The following is an 18,845-nucleotide window of genomic DNA, read 5'->3' as shown; positions in this document are numbered from 1 at the left end:
AACTGTGAGGTCCAGAAGTATTTACATTTAGACCTTTGTTATAAATTGTTAAACTGCCCTCCCGCAAGCTTGTACCAATAACAAAGACACCACGTTGTGTGAAAATGTCCATTTCCCTACACCGTCACCAGCCCTGGGCATTTAAAATAGTTTTAGGGGTTTTTTGCCAATATCATGGAGAATAAAAAATAATTCATTAGTACTTTAAGAAAAGTTACAGACATATTGAAGGAGGAAAGATGACTGGCCATGGGAAGGGGTGTAAAGCTAGCTTGCCTTACCCTTATCTCAGTGCTTAGATTCTTCTGTTTCAGCTTCACAGCGCTCTTATGAGTGACAGTGAAATCCCAGCAAAAGATGAGTTTAGCAATCCCTCTGGAGTAAATGTGTGGGTTAATGAAGTTGTTCCGGAAATACCTGGCCATGCTAGGGAAGGCAGGAACCAAAATACCCAGAGGTTATTAGGACAGGCATTGGGGGTGCAGAGAGTATAGCAAAGAAGAGTCCCATCATTAATGGTGAAAGGCAACATGGACGAGTTAGCCCCAGGTTCTTCTGGAACAGGGCAACAGCAAACAGAGTAGTCAGGAGCGCTGGCTTTGGGATCTGACTTTGTAATCCTAGATTGCCAACTGGGGGATTTTGTCATTTTAACTGTTCTGACCCTCAGCTTCCACCTCCATATAATGGGGAGAATAATAGTTCACACCTCACAGAGTTATTATGGGGTTTGTATTAGTTTCTGCTATAACAAATTGCCCCAAACTTACTGGCTTAAAACAGCACTTATTTATTCTTACTGGAGGTCAGAAATCAGAAAATGGGTCTAAAATCAAGGTATTGGCAGAGTTGTATTCCTTCCGGACACTTTAAGGGAGAATATGTTTCCCTGCCTTTTCCCAGCATCTAGAGGCTGCCTACGTTCCCTGGCTTGTGGCGCCTTCATCTTCAAAGCCAGAAGAGTAGCATATTCCACTTTCTCTCTGACTTTGAGCCTCCTGCCTCCCACTTTCAAGGACTTTGGGATTACATTAGCCCATTTTAAGATCCTTAATTTCATCAATCAAAATGCCTTTTGCCAGATAAGGTAACATATTCACAGGTTCTGGGGATTAGGACATGGACATCTTTGAAAGGGGGAGCATTATTCAGCCCACCACAAGTCAATGTAACCCTCAGGGCAGTACGCACACGATAAAGGCAGCTGTTATTATCATGGAGATGTCAGTAGGATTCAGTGAAATCCGGCCCAGGAAGCACTTAGCACTAAGCCTGGCATGTAAAAAATGCTGAGTAAAATGGACATTACCTTTCCAAAATTTGCCACCACTGAGTACTAACAGCTTAAGAAACAGAAACATTTCCTAGTTTGATAGGACAAAAACAATCTTATTTTATTTTGGATTATCGTGCTGGCAGTGAGGTTGTTATGGGATGAATTGTATCCTCTAAAAATTAATATGTTGACGTACTAACCCCTAGTACCTGAGAAATTGACTGTATTTGGAGATAGGGTCTTTACAGAGGTAATTAAGTTAAAGTGAGATCATTTAGGTGAGCCCTAATCCAGTATGGCTAGTGCCCTTATAAGAAGGGCATATTAGGACTCAGATATGCACCAAGGGCGGATCACATGAGGACACAGTGAGAAGGCAGTTGTCTGCAAGCCAAGGAGAGAGGCCCAGGAGAAACCAACCCTGCTGACACCTTGAACTTGGACTTCTAGCCTCCAGAATTTGAGAAGAAAAATTTTTGTTGTTTAAGCCCCCTGGTCTGTGGTACTTTGTTTCAAAGACCTAGTAAACAATAGGTTTAACAGATTGAACATCTGTACCTCCTCTTTGACAATTATCAGTTGACAACAGTCAGTCAAAACTACTTGAGTCATTGCATCCTTATTTTCAGACTGACCAATTTCTTTAAAAGCACATGAAAACTTCTCTTCCTCTATCCCAACTTATACTTTATGTTCTAGGACAAGGAATGATAAGACAGCAATAGAAAGTTGAAATTTCAGAGAAACTGTTTCTCCAGTAACTTTTGAGTCTCTTGAATTTTGCCTAAATCTAAAAACAGCTTAGAATCAGAAAATGCAGACATTCTATACCTGAAGAGCAAACTGAAAAAGCAGACAACCAAGCATGCTCCGACTGTGAAGATGTAGGCCAACTGCATGTTGTAGGAGGTCCCACTACTCCCCTGTTGGTTTTCAGTATTGGTGTAAAAACCGTAGTACATCACTGTGTCACTAAAATAACCCTGAAAGGGACAATAAACCACAGGTCAGGTGGATCTCTTAAGAAAACAATGAATGACTATGGTCTGCACAGTTGACCTCTTCCATAGGCAAGAAGCCTGCACTGGTCAGTGTAGACATTTTGTTTGCCAGGAAAGAGGCACCCAAGGCCACTGAGAACCTAGACGTCTTATCACTAGGCTCTCAGAGGTGGAAAGGAATCTCAAACCAACATAACTTTACAATGGAGGGACCCAGCGATCACCACCCAGACCCAGTGACCAAGCCAAGCATGATTAAAAGCAGGCCAGCCAGCCATTATGTGCCTCTGTCCTCTAACTAGTATTATGGTCAAACAGGTTTAAAACGAAACAAATCAAGCCTTTAGGTCTAAATTTCAATTTACAAGAAATAAGGAGTCTGTATTAATTAGAGGAACAAATTAGAGAGACCCGGAGGAAACAATTTGACAATTGCAGAAGGTAGAACATTGGAATCTGCATGACAACTGGCCTGGTTTCTGCAATAAGCCCATGTCAAGAAAAAAGGAGGAAGGGACTGAGGATATCATTCTAGATTAATAAAGACTTAAGAGAAAAACAACTGAACGCAAAGAGTGTGGTCTTTGCTTGGATCCTGGCCTGAACAAAAAGCTATGAAAAACATTTGGGGGACAACTGGGAAAATATGAATATGGTCTGGATTTTAGATGATATTAACTTTTAATATTGCTAGGTGTGATAATGTATATGCCTGCAGGAAAATGTCCTCATTGTCCAGAGATGCACGTCGAAGAAATTCAGCTGATGTCTGTGATTTACTGTAAAATACTTCAAAAAACAAATTTGGGAGAATGGTAGCAATTTAAAATCTACGTAGTGGGTCTTTGGGTGTTTATTTTACTACTCTTTATTTTCCTGTATGTTTGAAATTTTTTATAATAAAATGCTTCATATATACAAATATACACAATAATGAGGAAAAAGTGAAGGATAAATTGACACAATAATTCCATTTGAATGTGTCTATCCCAAGGAAAAAAAATTTTAATAGAAAAAGAAAAAAGAAAGACGAATGGAGGAACCTTACTGTGAATGCTCTACTACAAGAGTAGGCAAACTCTTTCTGTAAAGAGCTAGATAGTAAATATCTTGGGCTTGGCCAGCCCATAACTGCTCACCTCTGCTATTGTAGCAGGAAAGCAGCACAGACACGGAAACAAATGGTTGTGGCTGTGTTCCAAAAGAACTTGACCGAAAAGACACCGAAATTTGAATTTCATATAAATTTTATGTTTCACAAAATGTTATCTTTCTTTTCATTTTTTTCCAACCATTTAAAAACATGGAAACCAATCTTATTTTGCAGGCTATACAGATTTGGTTCTTGGGCTGTAGTTTGTCTATCCACAGAATCTCAGTGGCAGAAATCGCTTCTAGAAGGTAAACTCACAAGGCAGGGGCTATGTGCTTCAGTAGGCAGCTAGGTAGATATACCGTGTTTGTTAATAAAAAGAATAATACGGATGTATATCCATGCTCAAGATTCATAGTAACGCAAAAAAAAAAAAGTTGCAAAGCAAGATTTGTAGTATCTCATCTTCTTTTATTTAAAAAAAAAGTTTAACTATCTATCTACCTATGTATCTATGACTGTATAGAAAGAAAAATGGTGGACAGAGGTACACTCCAAACTGGAGAGTTAGACAAAAGAAGGAGGATAAGATAGACTTTCTCTTAGTTTGCTCTCTTCTGTACTAGGAATTTTTTTTTTAAGGAGGACTGTATTTTGTAGAAAGAAAAAAAAGAAAGAAAAGGTAGATCTGTGAACATCAGTATGAGATGTCCACCACATATTAGGTGGAAGAAAGCAAGTCGTAGGCAGTCTATAGGAATAATTCATCTTTTGTTAAAAAAAAAAAGATGCGTATGTCCATGCACAATGTGTCCATTTGTGTGCAGAGAAGAGGATTCTGGACAACAAAAACTGTTAACATGTTCACCTCAGGAGACAGAAATTCTACTAGGCTGTGTATATGTTACTTTGGGGGAAAAAAAGAAATCATTTTAAACACCCTCTTTCCCCATCAGTTGACTCCCAGGTAAAATGAGAGGCCTGGAAGGGTGACGGGCAGACCTGTGCCTGTGTCTCCAAGGTGTGAACTCTGGGCAGGGGATGGTGCACTTACAGCCCCAGTTAAAAATTCCAGTCCAGTGAATTGGCGGTGGTTCTTCTCGGCCATGGTTAACTGAGGGATTATGATGAAGCTGAAGGTCACAATGAACAAGAAAATGTTGAATTTCAAAAGCCACCGCAGAAAGTTGAAATAGGAGAGGACGCTGGTGCCGAACTTGCCTCCGATGACCTTGAACGTCTTCTGCCACAGGCTGATGGAATTGAACAGTTCCGACAGACTGTTCTTGGATCTCCGGTATGCCTGCGGGTAGACACAACGTGGGCGGCTGGACCGTCCCTCAACAAATATCTACTGAGCAGGCTGCATAATAGCGACAATGGCCACTGTTTCTAGAGCGGCAGGATGTGCCAGGCGCCACGCTCGACGCGTTTGCAAACGGTATCTCATTTAATCCGCAGGACCACCCCCTAAGGTGAGTGCTATTATTTATTACCTTCCCAGGTTTGCTAGTGAGGGTGACACTCACAGTGGCTAAGTTGCCCAGATAACTCAGCAACCTCTTAGGCCTTCCCATGCCTGCCTGTTTTCCCCACACCCAGACTGACCCAGTTTCTACGTCTTTCAAGGAAACAACCGTGAACTTTGGCTCCTCCTCCCTGTGGGTCCCTTCTCATCCTTACTCTCCCACCTCCCTGGTTTCACCCTACTCTGTGCCCATTTACAGACCGCGGTAAAGACCGATTTACCAATGAAATGGAATTCAGACACTGAGCACAGCCGTTGAACTCCAGGATACGACGGGGCTGCTTACTTTTCTCTTTGTCAACCATTTTCCTGTGGGAAAGAGCAGAAGAAAGTGAGAGACATCAACGTTGTTTTGCATTCATTCCCCAAATATTTCCTGAGCGCCTGAGATGTGCCAGGCATGGTCCCAGGGGGTGAGGTAGAGACGGATTTCCCCAGCTCATGGAGCAGACATCTTGGTTGGAAGAGAAAGAAAATAAACAATAAATATAGAAATAGAGTGGGTAAATGATATAGGATAATAGAAGGAGAGTTGTACTATGGGAAAGAAAATCGAAAAACAGAGTAAGGAGGTGGGAAATGCTGGGGTGAAGACCGTGGTACAATTTGAATAGTACAAAGTGTTTGTGCCAAGTCTTGAAGGAGAAGAGGGGTTAGTCTATGGATAAGGGAGTGTCTGAATATAGGAAACAGCCAGTGCAAAGCCCCAAGGAGTCCAGGACAGCTGGAATGGAATGAGTGGGGGAAGGGGGAAGGGTGTGAGTGATAACCGTAGGTAGGTGGGTGAGGTCCTATAAGTCAGTGGTTCTCAACCTAGGAGATTTTGCCCCCAAGGGACATTTGGGTAAGTCTGGAGACTTTTGGGGTTGTCAAATTGGGGATAGGGAGGGGGCACTGACATCTAGTGGGTAGAGACTTGGGATGCTGCTATACACCCTACAGTGAACAGGACAGCCTCCCACAGCAGAGAATGATCCAGACCCAAATGTCAGGTTGAAAATCTGCTGTAAAGTCTCTCGGGCCATACAAGGCCCACGCTCTGTGACGGAGGAGGCCATGCAGAGTTTGAAACGGAAGAGTGTTTTCAAAAAGATCCAGCCTCAGTTTTCTCTTTACTTCTCCATGAACTCATGTCATCTCCTTTGCTCTGCCCCCTTCCTGGCTCTCTTTTGTCCACCCCAGAGGTCCATCACCACATCACCATCTTCCAAGGCTCAGCTCACAGATGCCCCCTGCTTTGCCCAAGGGAACTATCTCTCTCCTTCTAATCCTCCCCCTGCAAACTCCTTCCACCTTGATTTGGCCTGATTTTCTTTCTGTCATTTATAAGTTACTTGTTGACCAATCTATGACCCCTGCCAGACCCGGAACCTCAGAACAATTGCGTCATTGAATCATTTATTAGCAGTTGCATCCACTCTACTAGTCTCTGCTAAACGCTACAAATGGCAAAAAGAAAAAGAAAAAGGCTGAGGAATGGAAAATGTAAGAAGGGCTGAAGGCTTAAACAGCCCTCGCTCTTGTTTTCGAATTCCTGGGCTTGGAAAGCTTCTGAGGTTTTGTTTGTTTGGGTTTTGTGCTCCCCGACCCCAGCACCTTGTGGCTTGCAGGATCTTAGCTCCCTGACCAGGGACTGAACCTGGGTCGAAACAGTGAAACCACCCGAGTCCTAACCATTGGACCACCAGGGAACTCCCTCCCCTCACCACCCCCCACCTTTTTTTTTTTAAACAGTAGTTTGAGATTTACAGAGAAGTTACAAAAAGAGAACAGAAAATTCCCATCTACTACTCACCATTTCCCCCCTTTAACATCTTACATTTCCATGGTAGGTCTGTCACAACTAAGAAACCAACACTGGTGTCTAACTTTTACCTAAACTCCAGACTATTCCGATTTTACTAGTTTTTCCACAGGTGCCATTTCCAGGACCCATGCAGGAAACCACATTGCATTAATTGTCATGTCTCTTCAGAACACTTCAGCCTGTGACCGTCTCTCAGACTTCCCTTCTTTTTGATGACCTTGACGGTTTTGAGGAATACTCCTCAGGTACTTTGAAGAATGTCCCTCGATTGGGGTTTGCCTGATTATTTTGTCTGGTTAGACTAGGGTTGCTGGTTTTAGGAGAGGGTACCACAGAGGGGAACTCCTTCTGGTCACATGACTTTCCCTGGGAATGTTAACCTTGACCACCTGGCAGTATTAGCCTGACTTCACCCCTGGGAAGCTACTTCCCCCTTTGCATGCTCTGCTCCCAGGAAGAAGGTCACTAAGCACAGCCCACACTCCAGGCAACCAACACAGACTGTGTGGAATTCTTCGGTAGGGAGATTGTCTCTTCTCTTGCATTTATTTATTTCTTATCTTTCCAACATGGGACAAAAGTAGAAGATTGAGGTTTCCATGAAATCCGGGCAAGAAGAAAAGCGTTTTGTCCATACCTAAGGTTCCTTTTCTCTTCCATGGTCCTTGGTTGATTCCTGATGGCTTTAATTCTGTCTCTAAATGTCATGGGTATCAGAGATGCGATTAACTTTTGTCCTGCAGAAAAAAAAACGGAGTTTAATTTTTTTCTCCTTTAACAGAATAATAGCATTTGAAATATGGTGCTGAAGATAGAGCATGTTTTTATAAGATCACAAAGAAAGAAGAATATATGTACTCAGTGATCCCCAAAGTCACAAATAAAAACAAGAAGACAGCACGTACACGTGTGAAATCTCGAAGCCAAAGCATATGATGGTTTGCACGCAATTCTAATTCAGTGCTTTCCTTTTTCGCATGACAAGGAACAGTCAGCAAAGCTGATGAGACCCAGCATGTTCGGTCGGCCTGGCTCTCCTCCCTCTGTAATTTCCCGCATGGCTTCCTCTTGCCCCCTGCACTCCAGGCCCAAGCATCTTCTTGACTTTTCTGGACCGTTGTCTTGTGTTCCTCCATCCACTGGAAGATGAGGACTCCCCCCTCCTCTCCCAAGAACTCAAATTCCCACTTTGCGTCAGCCTGGCAAATATCGTTGGTCATCTATCCCGCAGTCAGCTCTCCTTTTTGACAGAATCCCGATCTGGTTCAGAAATCTACAGCCCTCTCTCCCACGGCCCTGGGCTTCTGCAGGGTGGAACCCATCTCCAGGCACGGGAGACAGATCCCAGTGAATCCAAGCCTATCTTGATGGTCCCAGCCCCCTTGCAGGTGACCTGTTCAGGCCCAGGCATGTGACACGTTGGCCAATGTTCTGTGAGGGGTGGTCTGCTGAGGAGTTTCTCGGAAAAGATTTCTTCCCTCTCAAAAAAGCAAGGCTCAGAAAACATGGAAAAGGCAGACCCTTCTCGCTCTGGGTGGTGTTGTGTCCACGTGTGATGCCTGGCACTGCTGCCCCCACTCCAGTAGCAGTGGAGGGGCAGCTGGGGGCCCGCTGGGGCGGTGGCCGGGAGCAGGCTGGCTCCTGGCCCTATTAGGGAGCTGCTCGGAACTCCTCATTTCAGTGACATAGCTGAGGTGGAGGGAGAGTGCCCAGAAGAGGGTCACCAAATCACTCGGCTGAAGACGAGGAATTTGAGTGTTTCCTGAGAGGGAAGTGGGAGTAGACAGAAAGGAAGAAAGGCGAAGGAGGGAAGAGGAAAAAACCCGGTTTCACGGCGGACTTGACAAAAGAGGCACCCCTCGTTGCCAAATCCAGAGTGGAGAGCGATGGGACCAAAGCAGGACAGGACGGTGGTTAAGGTGTCAGGCTTGGGAGTCAGGCAGACCTGCATGTGATCCCAGATCTGCCACATCCCTGAACCTCAGGGTCCTCATCAAGCAAATGGAAATGACAGGCATGCCTGCCTCACGGGTGTGGAACGTGGCAAGTAAATAAAACTAAACTCGATGGGTAACAAAAAGACAGAACACTGGGCACATGAAACGAGCTTGATCAAGGTAAACTCCTTCTCGGGTATCAGACGTTCTCAAAGTGACCCCTTCCGCGGTCTCGAGCATCCTCAGGTCACCCACCAAATCTTCACCCTCCTCGAAGTCTTAAAACCAAAACCCTGTGGGCAACTTGGAAGGTGCCGTTCCCGTTCTAACTCCTCTGCCCCAGGGTCTCACTACCTTGGATGTTCTCATGTGAAGTACAAGGGGTATCTAAGCCCATGCTGTCTGAGCTATGAAGGGTCTGGGAAAACGATTCATTCACAGGTGCTGAAAACCGTAAGAACTGCTTGCCCTTTTTGTCATTCCAGTTGCTGAAAATCTGAGAGTCTGTCACATCAATGTCAGAAATGGAGGAGACCAAACTAAAGCTTGAGTTTGCCAGTGTCTGTTCTGGAACAATCTGACTTGAAGATGGATGGCTTTGGACCCCAGATGGGACATTCTCAACCTCTACGATGATTTCATTCACTTGGTCACCAGACAGCATCTCTGGCTTCCTCCAAGCCTTACTCTCCACCAGGGTGGGCTTCCCAAGACCTCCTACAGCAGTCACACTCGCATTGTGAGGAACCTCCAGGAAAAGTGATGACAACCACAGAGAGCCTCCCCCCCCCATTCACAGGTTTTGTTTGTTTGTTTGTTTGTTTGTTTGTTTTTGTGGTACGCGGGCCTCTCACTGTTGTGGCCTCTCCCGTTGCGGAGCACAGGCTCCGGACGCGCAGGCTCAGCGGCCATGGCTCACGGGCCCAGCCGCTCCATGGCATGTGGGATCTTCCCGGACCAGGGCACGAACCCGTGTCCCCTGCATTGGCAGGCGGACTCTCAACCACCGCGCCACCAGGGAAGCCCTAGAGTATATTATTTAATTTCCACATTCACCCTACAAAATAAATACTATAATAAACCCCATTTTATAAGAAAACTGAGGCCCCAAAAGGTAATTTGCCTAAGGTCACAAAACCAGCAAGTAGCAGAGCTAGGGATCAAACCCAGGTCTGTCTGGTCCCAAAGCAGGGCCTTTTAATCACTTCACCCTGGTCCTCTCCTGTAACAAGATGTGAGGTATCACTCATTCATTCATTCATAAATGAATGAATGTTTATGAGTACCTGCTAGGTGCCAGGCACTTCCTAGATGTGGGCATGATACATCAGAGTGACACTCTATCAGGAGACTGTCCACCGATTAATTATAAATGATTTGAGAATCAGAACTGGTGCAAAGCAAAATGGTGCAGAAAGCCAGGTTCATCTCCGGGTCCTCTATTTCTTTACTTCTCTCTGCCTCCTGGGCACTCCACCCAGAGGCCCTAAACTTCATGCTGGCCAGAGAGAGCATCTTAGGAGGTTTAAAAGCATTTCTTTTTCCCCAGTAGTTAAAGCCATTCCCTGCTCTCGTGGGAACCAAATGGAGAGCATGACTGTTTATATCCCCATGGTTTTCTCTCCCAAGTAGCAACACCTACCCCTTGAAAGGTACAGGCCTCCTTGAGAAGGCTCTTAGAGAATGAGGCTACAGGATATCACCCACCCTAGGGGGTCAGAAGGTGAGGGATGATTTTAAGTCATGGGGCCCCGCAACTTGCGTTGTTACTTAGAGGACGTCTTCGGTTTATTCCTCGTTTTTCACAGGTTTGCCTTTAACTTCCAGTATTCCCTGGCCTCTCTCCTCTAATGCTTTTTTATTTCTCAGCCTCTGCCTCTGCTCAGACCTTCACCACAGCACACAGTGATCCTTATAGCGCTTCCTAACTGATCTCAAAGCCTTCTCCAAAAAAAAAAAAAAAAAAGCCTTCTCCAATCTGATTACTCCTACCCTCCACTGTTATAATAATTCTATGACTATTCAGAAAAATTTGGCTCAAGGCACTGCCACCACACCAGCACATGTATTAGGCATGGGATGGACATGTGACCCAGCCTTCTTTCCTATGTAAAAATGATTGGTTCATGTGTAGGTATGTGTCCCAAATGGGGCTGGAGAGAGTCTCCTCAGCACTGACTCACAGGCCTAGAGAGAAAGGAAGACTTTCCATGACATTGCTGAGCTGTGTGTGTGTCTAGGGCTGCTGCTGTCACGCTCCCTGGCCTGCAGGGAAAGCCTGACTGGTTGAGGTGTATGAGGTGAAGCTTAAAGAGAAGCTGCATCAAGCAAAGATGCGAAATAGATGGAGAAAAAGAATCCAGGTGGCCCCGAGCCCCTGGCTTCAGACTCAGGCCCTGGTTCCTGTGACTCATACAACAAATATCTCTGAGCACCTACTATGTGCCAGGCACTGTCCTAGGTGCTGGAAGGTAATTCTACCTTCAATTCTTTGTTTCTCCATATCCTTCCCACCACACAAGCCTTGGGCCTGGGTGGGTTGGGTTTCTGTCACTTGCAACTAGAAGAGTCCTAGTGAAGACACCCTGATATCCAAAAGAGAAAAAACTGCATGTGTAAAAGAAAACCCGGGCTTCCCTGGTGGCGCAGTGGTTAAGAATCTGCCTGCCAATGCAGGGGACATGGGTTCGAGCCCTGGTCCGGGAAGATCCCACATGTCGCGGAGCAACTAAGCCCGTGCGCCACAACTACTGAACCTGTGCTCTAGAGCCTGCGAGCCACAACTCTGAAGCCCACGTGCCACAACTCTGAAGCCCACGTGCCACAGCTACTGAAGCCTGCGTGCCTAGAGCAGCAGGAGAGGTCACTGCAATGAGAAGCCCGCACACTGCAACGAGGAGTAGCCCCCGCTCTCCGCAACTAGAGAAGGCCCACGCACAGCAGCGAAGACCCAACGCAGCCAAAAATAAATAGATAAAAGAAAACCCTGTTATGATAAATTAAGGAAGTACTGCATCAGTTAGCACACCAGAGGCCAAGAGGAAATGGCAATGTCCGCATTGCCTTGAACACATTCCTTCTTTAGGGTTGACATTTTTGGTCACTGTCCATTTAAGCCTTACCTTGGGGTGACTTGTGCCAATCGTGTCCAGACAAGGGGGGGTCTCCATAAGCTTGGCTGAGGCCATTGTCATCCACATAAGCAGGGTCCACTGGAATGAAGAGACAAGAGACAATTAATCCTACCACACTAGATGTTACTGAGCACACAGTGGTCAGTAAGACTTGCTAATGGGTCACAAATCAGAGTTCGAAAAATACTTGTCTGGAGGGGGAGGGATGAATAGACGGAGCTCAGAGGGTTTTAGGACGGTGAAAATACTCTGTGTGATACCATAATGATAGCTACATGTCATTATATATTGGTCCAAACCCACGGAATGCACAACCCAAGGTGAACCCATTGTAAACTATGGATTTTGGGTGATAATGATTTATTAATGTAGGTTCAATTGTAACAAATGTCCCACTCTGGTGGGGGACTCTGATAAGGGGGGAGGCCATGCACATGTGGGACAAGGGATATGTGGGAAATCTCTGTTACCTTTCCCTCAATTTTACAGTGAACCTAAAACTTCTGTAAAAAAATAAGTTTTCTAAAAATTGAGTAAAAAAAAAAAAGCTTTTCTAGGTGATTACAAAGCTTCCTTCTAGTTCTAGCATTTTATGATGACACGTGAATAAATTTGAAATTTGGCCTGATTTTCTTAGGGACAGAGTCCACTTTCAGCATCTACACGACAGTGTCACATTTCAGTATATTTTTATTCAACTCATGGTAAACAATGAAGTCTAAACTCCTCAACAGAGAAAATGGAGCACATGTTGATGGAGATGTACAAAATTATACTGCAGGAGGTTCTGGAACTTCTTGCCAAGGATCAGTTCCTGGCTTTGCTGCTTACTAGCTGTGTGCTCTCTGGCATGTTACTTAACGTCTCTGAGCTTCAGAGTCTGTAAATCAGGCATAATAATAAGACCTTTGCATAGGATTGTTGGGGAAATTGAATCAGTTAATACACGTAAAGTGCTTAAAGTAATCCTGGAACATAGCAAATTCTTAATATATATTAACTATTGTGGTAAATTAATTGTTTTTCAGCAAATATTACACTTCCTCCACCTTGGAAACCTCCATTGAAGTTGGGCTTGCTCATGTGACTTGCTTTAACCAGTGGAACATGGTGGAAGTGACAGTTTGCTAGTTCCAAGTCAAGGACTCAGAGGCATCGTTTGTTTCTGCTTCCAGCTTATGCCATGGGAAGAAAATGGCCCAGGTTAGCTCACTGGGTCAAGAAGGACCCTAGACCTAAATAGAATCTGTGACCTCAAATCAGGCACAGCCAAACCCAGCCTGGTTCAGTCAAACTCCAAGCAAACCCACAGATGTGTGGGTGAGAAATAAATGATGCTTATCTACAACATTGGGTTTTGGAGTTGTTTGTTATGAAGCATTCCTGTGGCAATAGCCAACTGATACATCCCTTACAGTTGCTGCTATTAATTCAGTTAGCATTGCTCAAGCACCAGCTGTATGCTAGGCACTAGGAAAATCACATAGAGCCTTGGAGGATACATGGATGAAATGGGTTCTCCTTAAGGAGTGCATAGTCTAACAGGATGGCATAGCACTGGACAAGTGAATGCCGGCACAACGACCTTGGTCCTACAAGGAGCCCAGAGAAGGAAGCCACACTTTATGTGACCACTTTTTAAAATAGCTTTCTAATTCCAGTGTTCTATGGGGCTCGGTGGTCAGGAATCCGCATTTGCCCTGATCCTACCCAGAAGTAGTGCAGGGTCAGAGAGACTAGATTCTGACACTGGCTCTTTTGATTTAGTAGCTGGGTGACCTTGGGCACGTTTCTCTCTGAGCCTCAGTTTTCCCCTCTGTAACATGGAGAGCTGTAGTGTCTGTCTGAAAGGTGGCCGCAGATGAAAGAAGACTGTAAAAGTAAAGTGCTTGGCAGGGTTTCCAGGACATGGGAAACACTCAAAACTCGCTGGGCGTTATTAGCTCTGCTTGCATTGGGGTGGGGCAGTGTTTCTCAATCTTTTTTTTTCATTACTGGCCACCTAAGTAGCCTTTTTAGACATTTCTTCCTTATTGCCCTTCCCCATGATATTTTAATGCCACAGATATACGTACAACTATATACATATACTGTATGCATATCTGCTTTATACATAAAAAAGGAAGGTTTTTTGTGGCCTTTCAATAAATTTTCACCCTTTGGGATTGATATGCCCCACTGAGAATGCCTGGCATAAAGGTTCGGAATAGCCCAAGTTAATGCTGTCTATGCAAATGTGTAAGAGTCTGCGTTTTTCCTTAGTGCACGGCGATGCATCCCACCCCTCCTCCCTGCCTTCTTCAATCCCTTCCCCACCCACTCCCTCAGGGCTGAGCAGTCTTCCATGTGCACCAACCAACACTTGGGTCCCTCACTCTGTTCATGACTGAACACTCCTTTTTCCAGCTCTCACGGCCTCTGAATTCCTATAACATTGACTTGTGCCATGAGCTGGCTTCTTCTATCAGACAACAAGTCCCTTTTTTCTTCCGGAAGATGAGAAATGGTAGAATCTCCTTTACCTCCTAGAGCTAAACCTTCACACACAGCAGATTCTGAGAACGACGTGATTTTTCACATATTGTCAGTCTGTTTGCTAATTTTCTTTAGTCTTGATGTGTTGGTGTCACCTACTCACTTAGGCTTTACGAACCCTGAGAACAGAGCTACTTCTAACTCCCTGTGCCCCCAGTAGGTTCCAAAGATACAAGTGCTGACCATCTGAACACCTGCAGGATGTGCTGAACTAAAGCTGGACACTGGCAGCCACACATACTGAATCTAGTCCACCAGTGGTTTTGTTTGTCCAGCTCAGGGATTTTATTTATTTATTCAAAAAATTATTTTGGAGCATGTAAAAACCCAGATTTCTGGCTTCTTTAGAAAAATCTGAGGATCTGGCCACACTAAGTCCATCTTCCCACATCACGGCGATGGGCTGAACCTGACCATCAGTTGCCTCACGCAGGCACAACCCCTGCCCAACCTGCTTTGATAATTGATGACACTGCTTGTCTCCTCTAGACCCTGAATGTTCAACTCTTGTAAGGTGGGTGTTTGAAGGAGGAGGAATAAACCAATTCTTCTCCTGCTGATCTTTAATGATTGGTCCCAAGCCCACTGAATTTTACTTTCTTCTCAGGATATGATTCTCTTCTTAACAAATGCTTACCATAGCCATTGCCAGGAGCACCTGGCACAGAGGGGCTGTACGGATTTGCCGTCTCCCTGGATTTCATTTCAATGCTTTCAGGATAATCTCCATCCTTTCTCCCCAGGATGCCGAAGGGGCTGTCACCCTCACGGTGAAATGAGGGCTGGACTGAAGATGCTCTGCTGAGCATTCTGAAATCCCAAAATGATGGATCAATAGTCATCCAATAGCATAGTAAAGATAGTCATCCATCCATCCATCCATCCATCCATCCATCCATTCATTCATCCCACAAATGCTGACTGAATGCCAACCATGTATTAGGGCAATGGGGTGAGAAGATAAAGTTAAAGACATGGGTTGTCTACCCTCAAGGAACTCTCAATACAGTCTGGCTGAGCTTATTAACCACAGCCATAAGCAATTATAATACAAGTAGCAACGGATGGATATAAGAAGACAGGCCTAGAGTTCAGAGGAAAGAGAAGAGAATTTGGCCTGGGAGTCTGAAGGGAAATCTATATGGAAAAGAGACATCTGAGCTGGGATTGGAAGGATAAATTAATACATAGTTAGGAGGAGGGCATTCCAAGGATGAAGAACAGCACAAATAAACATGTGAGACCAGAAAGGGTTGAATATGTAAAAGGAATGCTATGAAAATCAATTAACCTGGAGCAATGATTCTCAATTTTATATATGTACCTATTCCCAGGCCTCACCCCAGACAACTAAATAGAATCTCTGAAAGTTGGGCCCAGGCATTTGTATGATTTTTAAGTCTCCCCAGGTAATCAGATAATTCTAATCAGCAGCCAAGGTCAAGAACCACTGACCTAGAGTACAGGGTTCAGGTAGGGAGAGGATAGCAGAGGTGGGAGGAGGTCAGTCAGGCTGGGCTTTGGCTGGCGTCTTACATTAGCTCAGTGCATCCTCATTCTTCAATGTTCTCACAAGTGAAGTGGTGTAGTCTTTCTCCCAAAGGTTATGAAGAACAATGGAAGATGAGAAACAAGGGAGTGACAAGGTCAAAGGTATGTTTGTAATGATGAGCCAGGCAGTGGGGGAGAAGACCAAGGAGGACGCTTTGACATGGTCCTAGTAATCCGCCTATTTAGGTTGTATTTAGCATTACTCCTGTAGGCATTTGACCTCACTGTGCACCCAAATCCCATATCCTTGTTCCTAGAGGTAAATAAAAGTCATTCGCCTTTGCTGAATTCATAAATATTACTAGTAGAAATAGTACCTACAAAATAAAACTTGTACTGGTTGAAATCTCACATGGTAAATCTGTTATAGGTTAAGAATAACCTGAAAAATAAAGAATCACATCTTGTTGGCAACGTGAACATTAAGGAATTTAACCCAGGAAAAACGCAGTTTGGCAAAACTGTCACCCAAGACTGACACTCAGCGACCCAAACTGTACCTGGTAAAATTTGTCAATGACCAAAATTGATGGAAGATTAAAATCTTTTTGACAAAATTTAGATCTATCAAATCTGAACCAGGAAAAATTGGACTTAAAATAAAAAAAAAAAACCTCCTTAGAGGCGAAAATGAATTAATGAAACTTGATGAAAACAACAATGCAGAAGATCAATGAGCCACATCTACTCTAAACATGAAAAGTGATCAATTCTGACAATAATTTCAGTAAAATAAAGATGAAAGTGGAAAAAAAATCAGGAGTGGCTCAATCATCTTGTATAAAAAAACTGAGGAGTTGAATGGATTTCATGGAGTTAGACCTTCAAAAGACTTTCTTGATTAAAATGCCTTCCTGGGCTTCCCTGGTGGCGCAGTGGTTGAGAGTCCGCCTGCCGATGCAGGGGACACGGGTTCGTGCCCCGGTCCGGGAAGATCCCACATGCCGCGGAGGGGCTGGGCCCGTGAGCCATGGCCGCTGAGCCTGCGCATCTGGAGCCTGTGCTCCGCAACGGGAGAGGTCACAACAGTGAGAGGCCCGCGTACCGAAAAAAAAAAAAAAAAAAAAAAAAGCCTTCCTGTTGATATAATTCTGGTTAAAATGTTTGGGTTCATAAACATCATCTTAATCCTAACCTCATTGGCGAAGTAGCAGTGTCAAAACAGTGGGGATCTAAATGTCTTGCAGGGATTAGACGGGAAGAAACAGGAGACTGGGAAGGATGTTATTTGAGCAAGAAGTGATGAAAGATTATGTTCAGGTATGGGCTTGAAGCCTCAGGCTGAGAGTCCAAGGACCAGGTGCGGTATACAGGTAGGCATGAAAGTTTCACCATAAATTCACGTCATGGAAATAATCATACGTGTCCTTATCCCAAACATCGCCAACCAAGTTCAATTGACTGAATGATCTAGCCTTCATCCTCCATCCCCAGGGGAGGGAGATTCCGGCACTTACTCCCTGGTCATTTCCGGGTTCTCTGACGAGCCGTAATCGTGAGCATTCTCAGCACCTGGGTAATCGGGCTCCCCCCAGAACTCTGTAGAGCTCCGATAGTCCTGAGCGCCGGGATAGTCTGGTTCCCCCAAAAAGTCTGGATAGCTAGATTGATTCTCAGCATCTGGATAATCAGGCGCTCCCGGAGCGTCTATGTACGGACTGATCCTGGAACCAGCACGTTCTGGATTCCTTCTGGAGTCTGGATGGTTGGAATTGGCTCCGGGGCCAGCATAGTTAGAGCTGCCCTGAGCTCCAGCGTAGTCTGGCTCTCCCAAGGAGTCAAGATAAGCCGGATTTGTTCTGGAGCCCGCGTAGTTTCCACTGCCTCTGGAACCTGCCAAATCAGGATTCCGTCGAGATTCAGAGGAGTCTGGCTCCCTGGAGGAGCCTGGGCGATATGGATTGCTCCAAGATCCGGGATATTCTGGCTCTGCCAAAGATTTGGGATTGTCTGGACTTCCGGAACCTGCGGAGTATGGATTGCTCCTGGTGCCAGGGTAGTAAGGATTCCTCCGAGATCTAGGATAATCTGGTTCTGCTAGAGACCCAGGACAGTCTGGACTTGTTCTGGAGTCTGCAGAGTATGGGTTGCTCCTGGTGCTGGGGTCATCTGAGTTGTTCGGAGGACCTGGCGAATCTGGATAATCCTGAGTTTTCAAATACCCCCGAGTATGGTTCCGAGACCCGTAATAGTCAGGGTAAGCTGGATCCTCCTCGTAAGCATTATTCCTGTAGGCAGACATGTTTACCCTGGAGTATTAAAAGGTTCCTGCCTCTGCAGGTATTCAGGGATCTCTTTCTTTATCTGAAAAACAAAAAGGAAGGAAAGGTCAGAATTTTTTTCCCTTTCTTCCCTGCAAAGATTGATGGTTATTTTCCAGTACCTGTTCTTTTTTCTCTCAGAGTTGGGTACACAGCTGCCCAAAATAAAGACTATGTTTCCCAGCCTCCTGTGCATCTAGGTACAGCCATGAGAGTGGTCAACGAGATGTGAGCAGAAGCGATATACACAACTTCCAGGTTGTGCTGTTAAAGGGAAGGGGTATTCCTCCCTTTCTCAGTCTTCTCACTTCCCGTGAACTGGACCGCGGAAATGATGGGGCGCTTCCTGGCCATGCACACGGGCAGCACCCACCCTAGGGAGAGCAGCAGAACAGCCTGGGCTGTTGATGATTTCACAGATCAGTGCCCAATATCAGCTTGGGCTTTTATGTAAAGAAAGAAATAAACCATTATCTTGTGTAAACCACAGTTTTTTGGATCTGATACTTCTGGCCAGACTTATACCCTGACCAATTCCTTCTGCTGGGGAGGGGAGCAATGAACCAAAAGATTGGAAGAAACAAGGACTTATTGAGCACTTTGATTGCACTTGTTCTTGGGTTCAAAGCATAAATTACTATGAGCGCACAAAGGAAGAATGGTTAATGGTAACTAGAGGGCTTGGGTAAGGAGACAAGCACTACCATCCCCTCCAGTTTGAA

At 45.0% G+C, this 18,845-nt stretch overlaps 1 protein-coding gene across 4 annotated transcripts in view; it reads right to left on the bottom strand.

Annotated features, from left to right (window-relative positions):
- TMC5 (transmembrane channel like 5) overlaps positions 1 to 18,104 on the bottom strand; it is a 40,811-nt gene extending 22,707 nt beyond the window's left edge. For 3 of the 4 annotated variants that reach the window (XM_060031831.2, XM_060031833.2, XM_060031832.2), the window contains exons 1-8: positions 17,320 to 18,104; positions 14,949 to 15,121; positions 11,765 to 11,854; positions 7,343 to 7,442; positions 5,120 to 5,207; positions 4,425 to 4,673; positions 2,108 to 2,259; positions 282 to 426 (exon numbers count right to left, since the gene is read on the bottom strand). In XM_060031831.2, coding sequence (XP_059887814.1) covers positions 282 to 426; positions 2,108 to 2,259; positions 4,425 to 4,673; positions 5,120 to 5,207; positions 7,343 to 7,442; positions 11,765 to 11,854; positions 14,949 to 15,121; positions 17,320 to 18,104 — 1,782 coding nt within the window. Of the gene's footprint in view, positions 1 to 281; positions 427 to 2,107; positions 2,260 to 4,424; positions 4,674 to 5,119; positions 5,208 to 7,342; positions 7,443 to 8,996; positions 9,307 to 11,764; positions 11,855 to 14,948; positions 15,122 to 17,319 lie in introns of those variants that run through there. The other variant, XM_060031834.2, reaches the window with a different exon arrangement.
- Between the last annotated feature and the right edge of the window lie 741 nt (positions 18,105 to 18,845).

This window comes from Delphinus delphis, chromosome 15 (genome assembly GCF_949987515.2).
Source record: "Delphinus delphis chromosome 15, mDelDel1.2, whole genome shotgun sequence".
Lineage (NCBI taxonomy): Eukaryota > Metazoa > Chordata > Mammalia > Artiodactyla > Delphinidae > Delphinus > Delphinus delphis.
The sequence above is the reverse complement of the archived record's forward strand: the minus strand, read 5'-3'. Positions and strand labels throughout refer to the sequence as shown.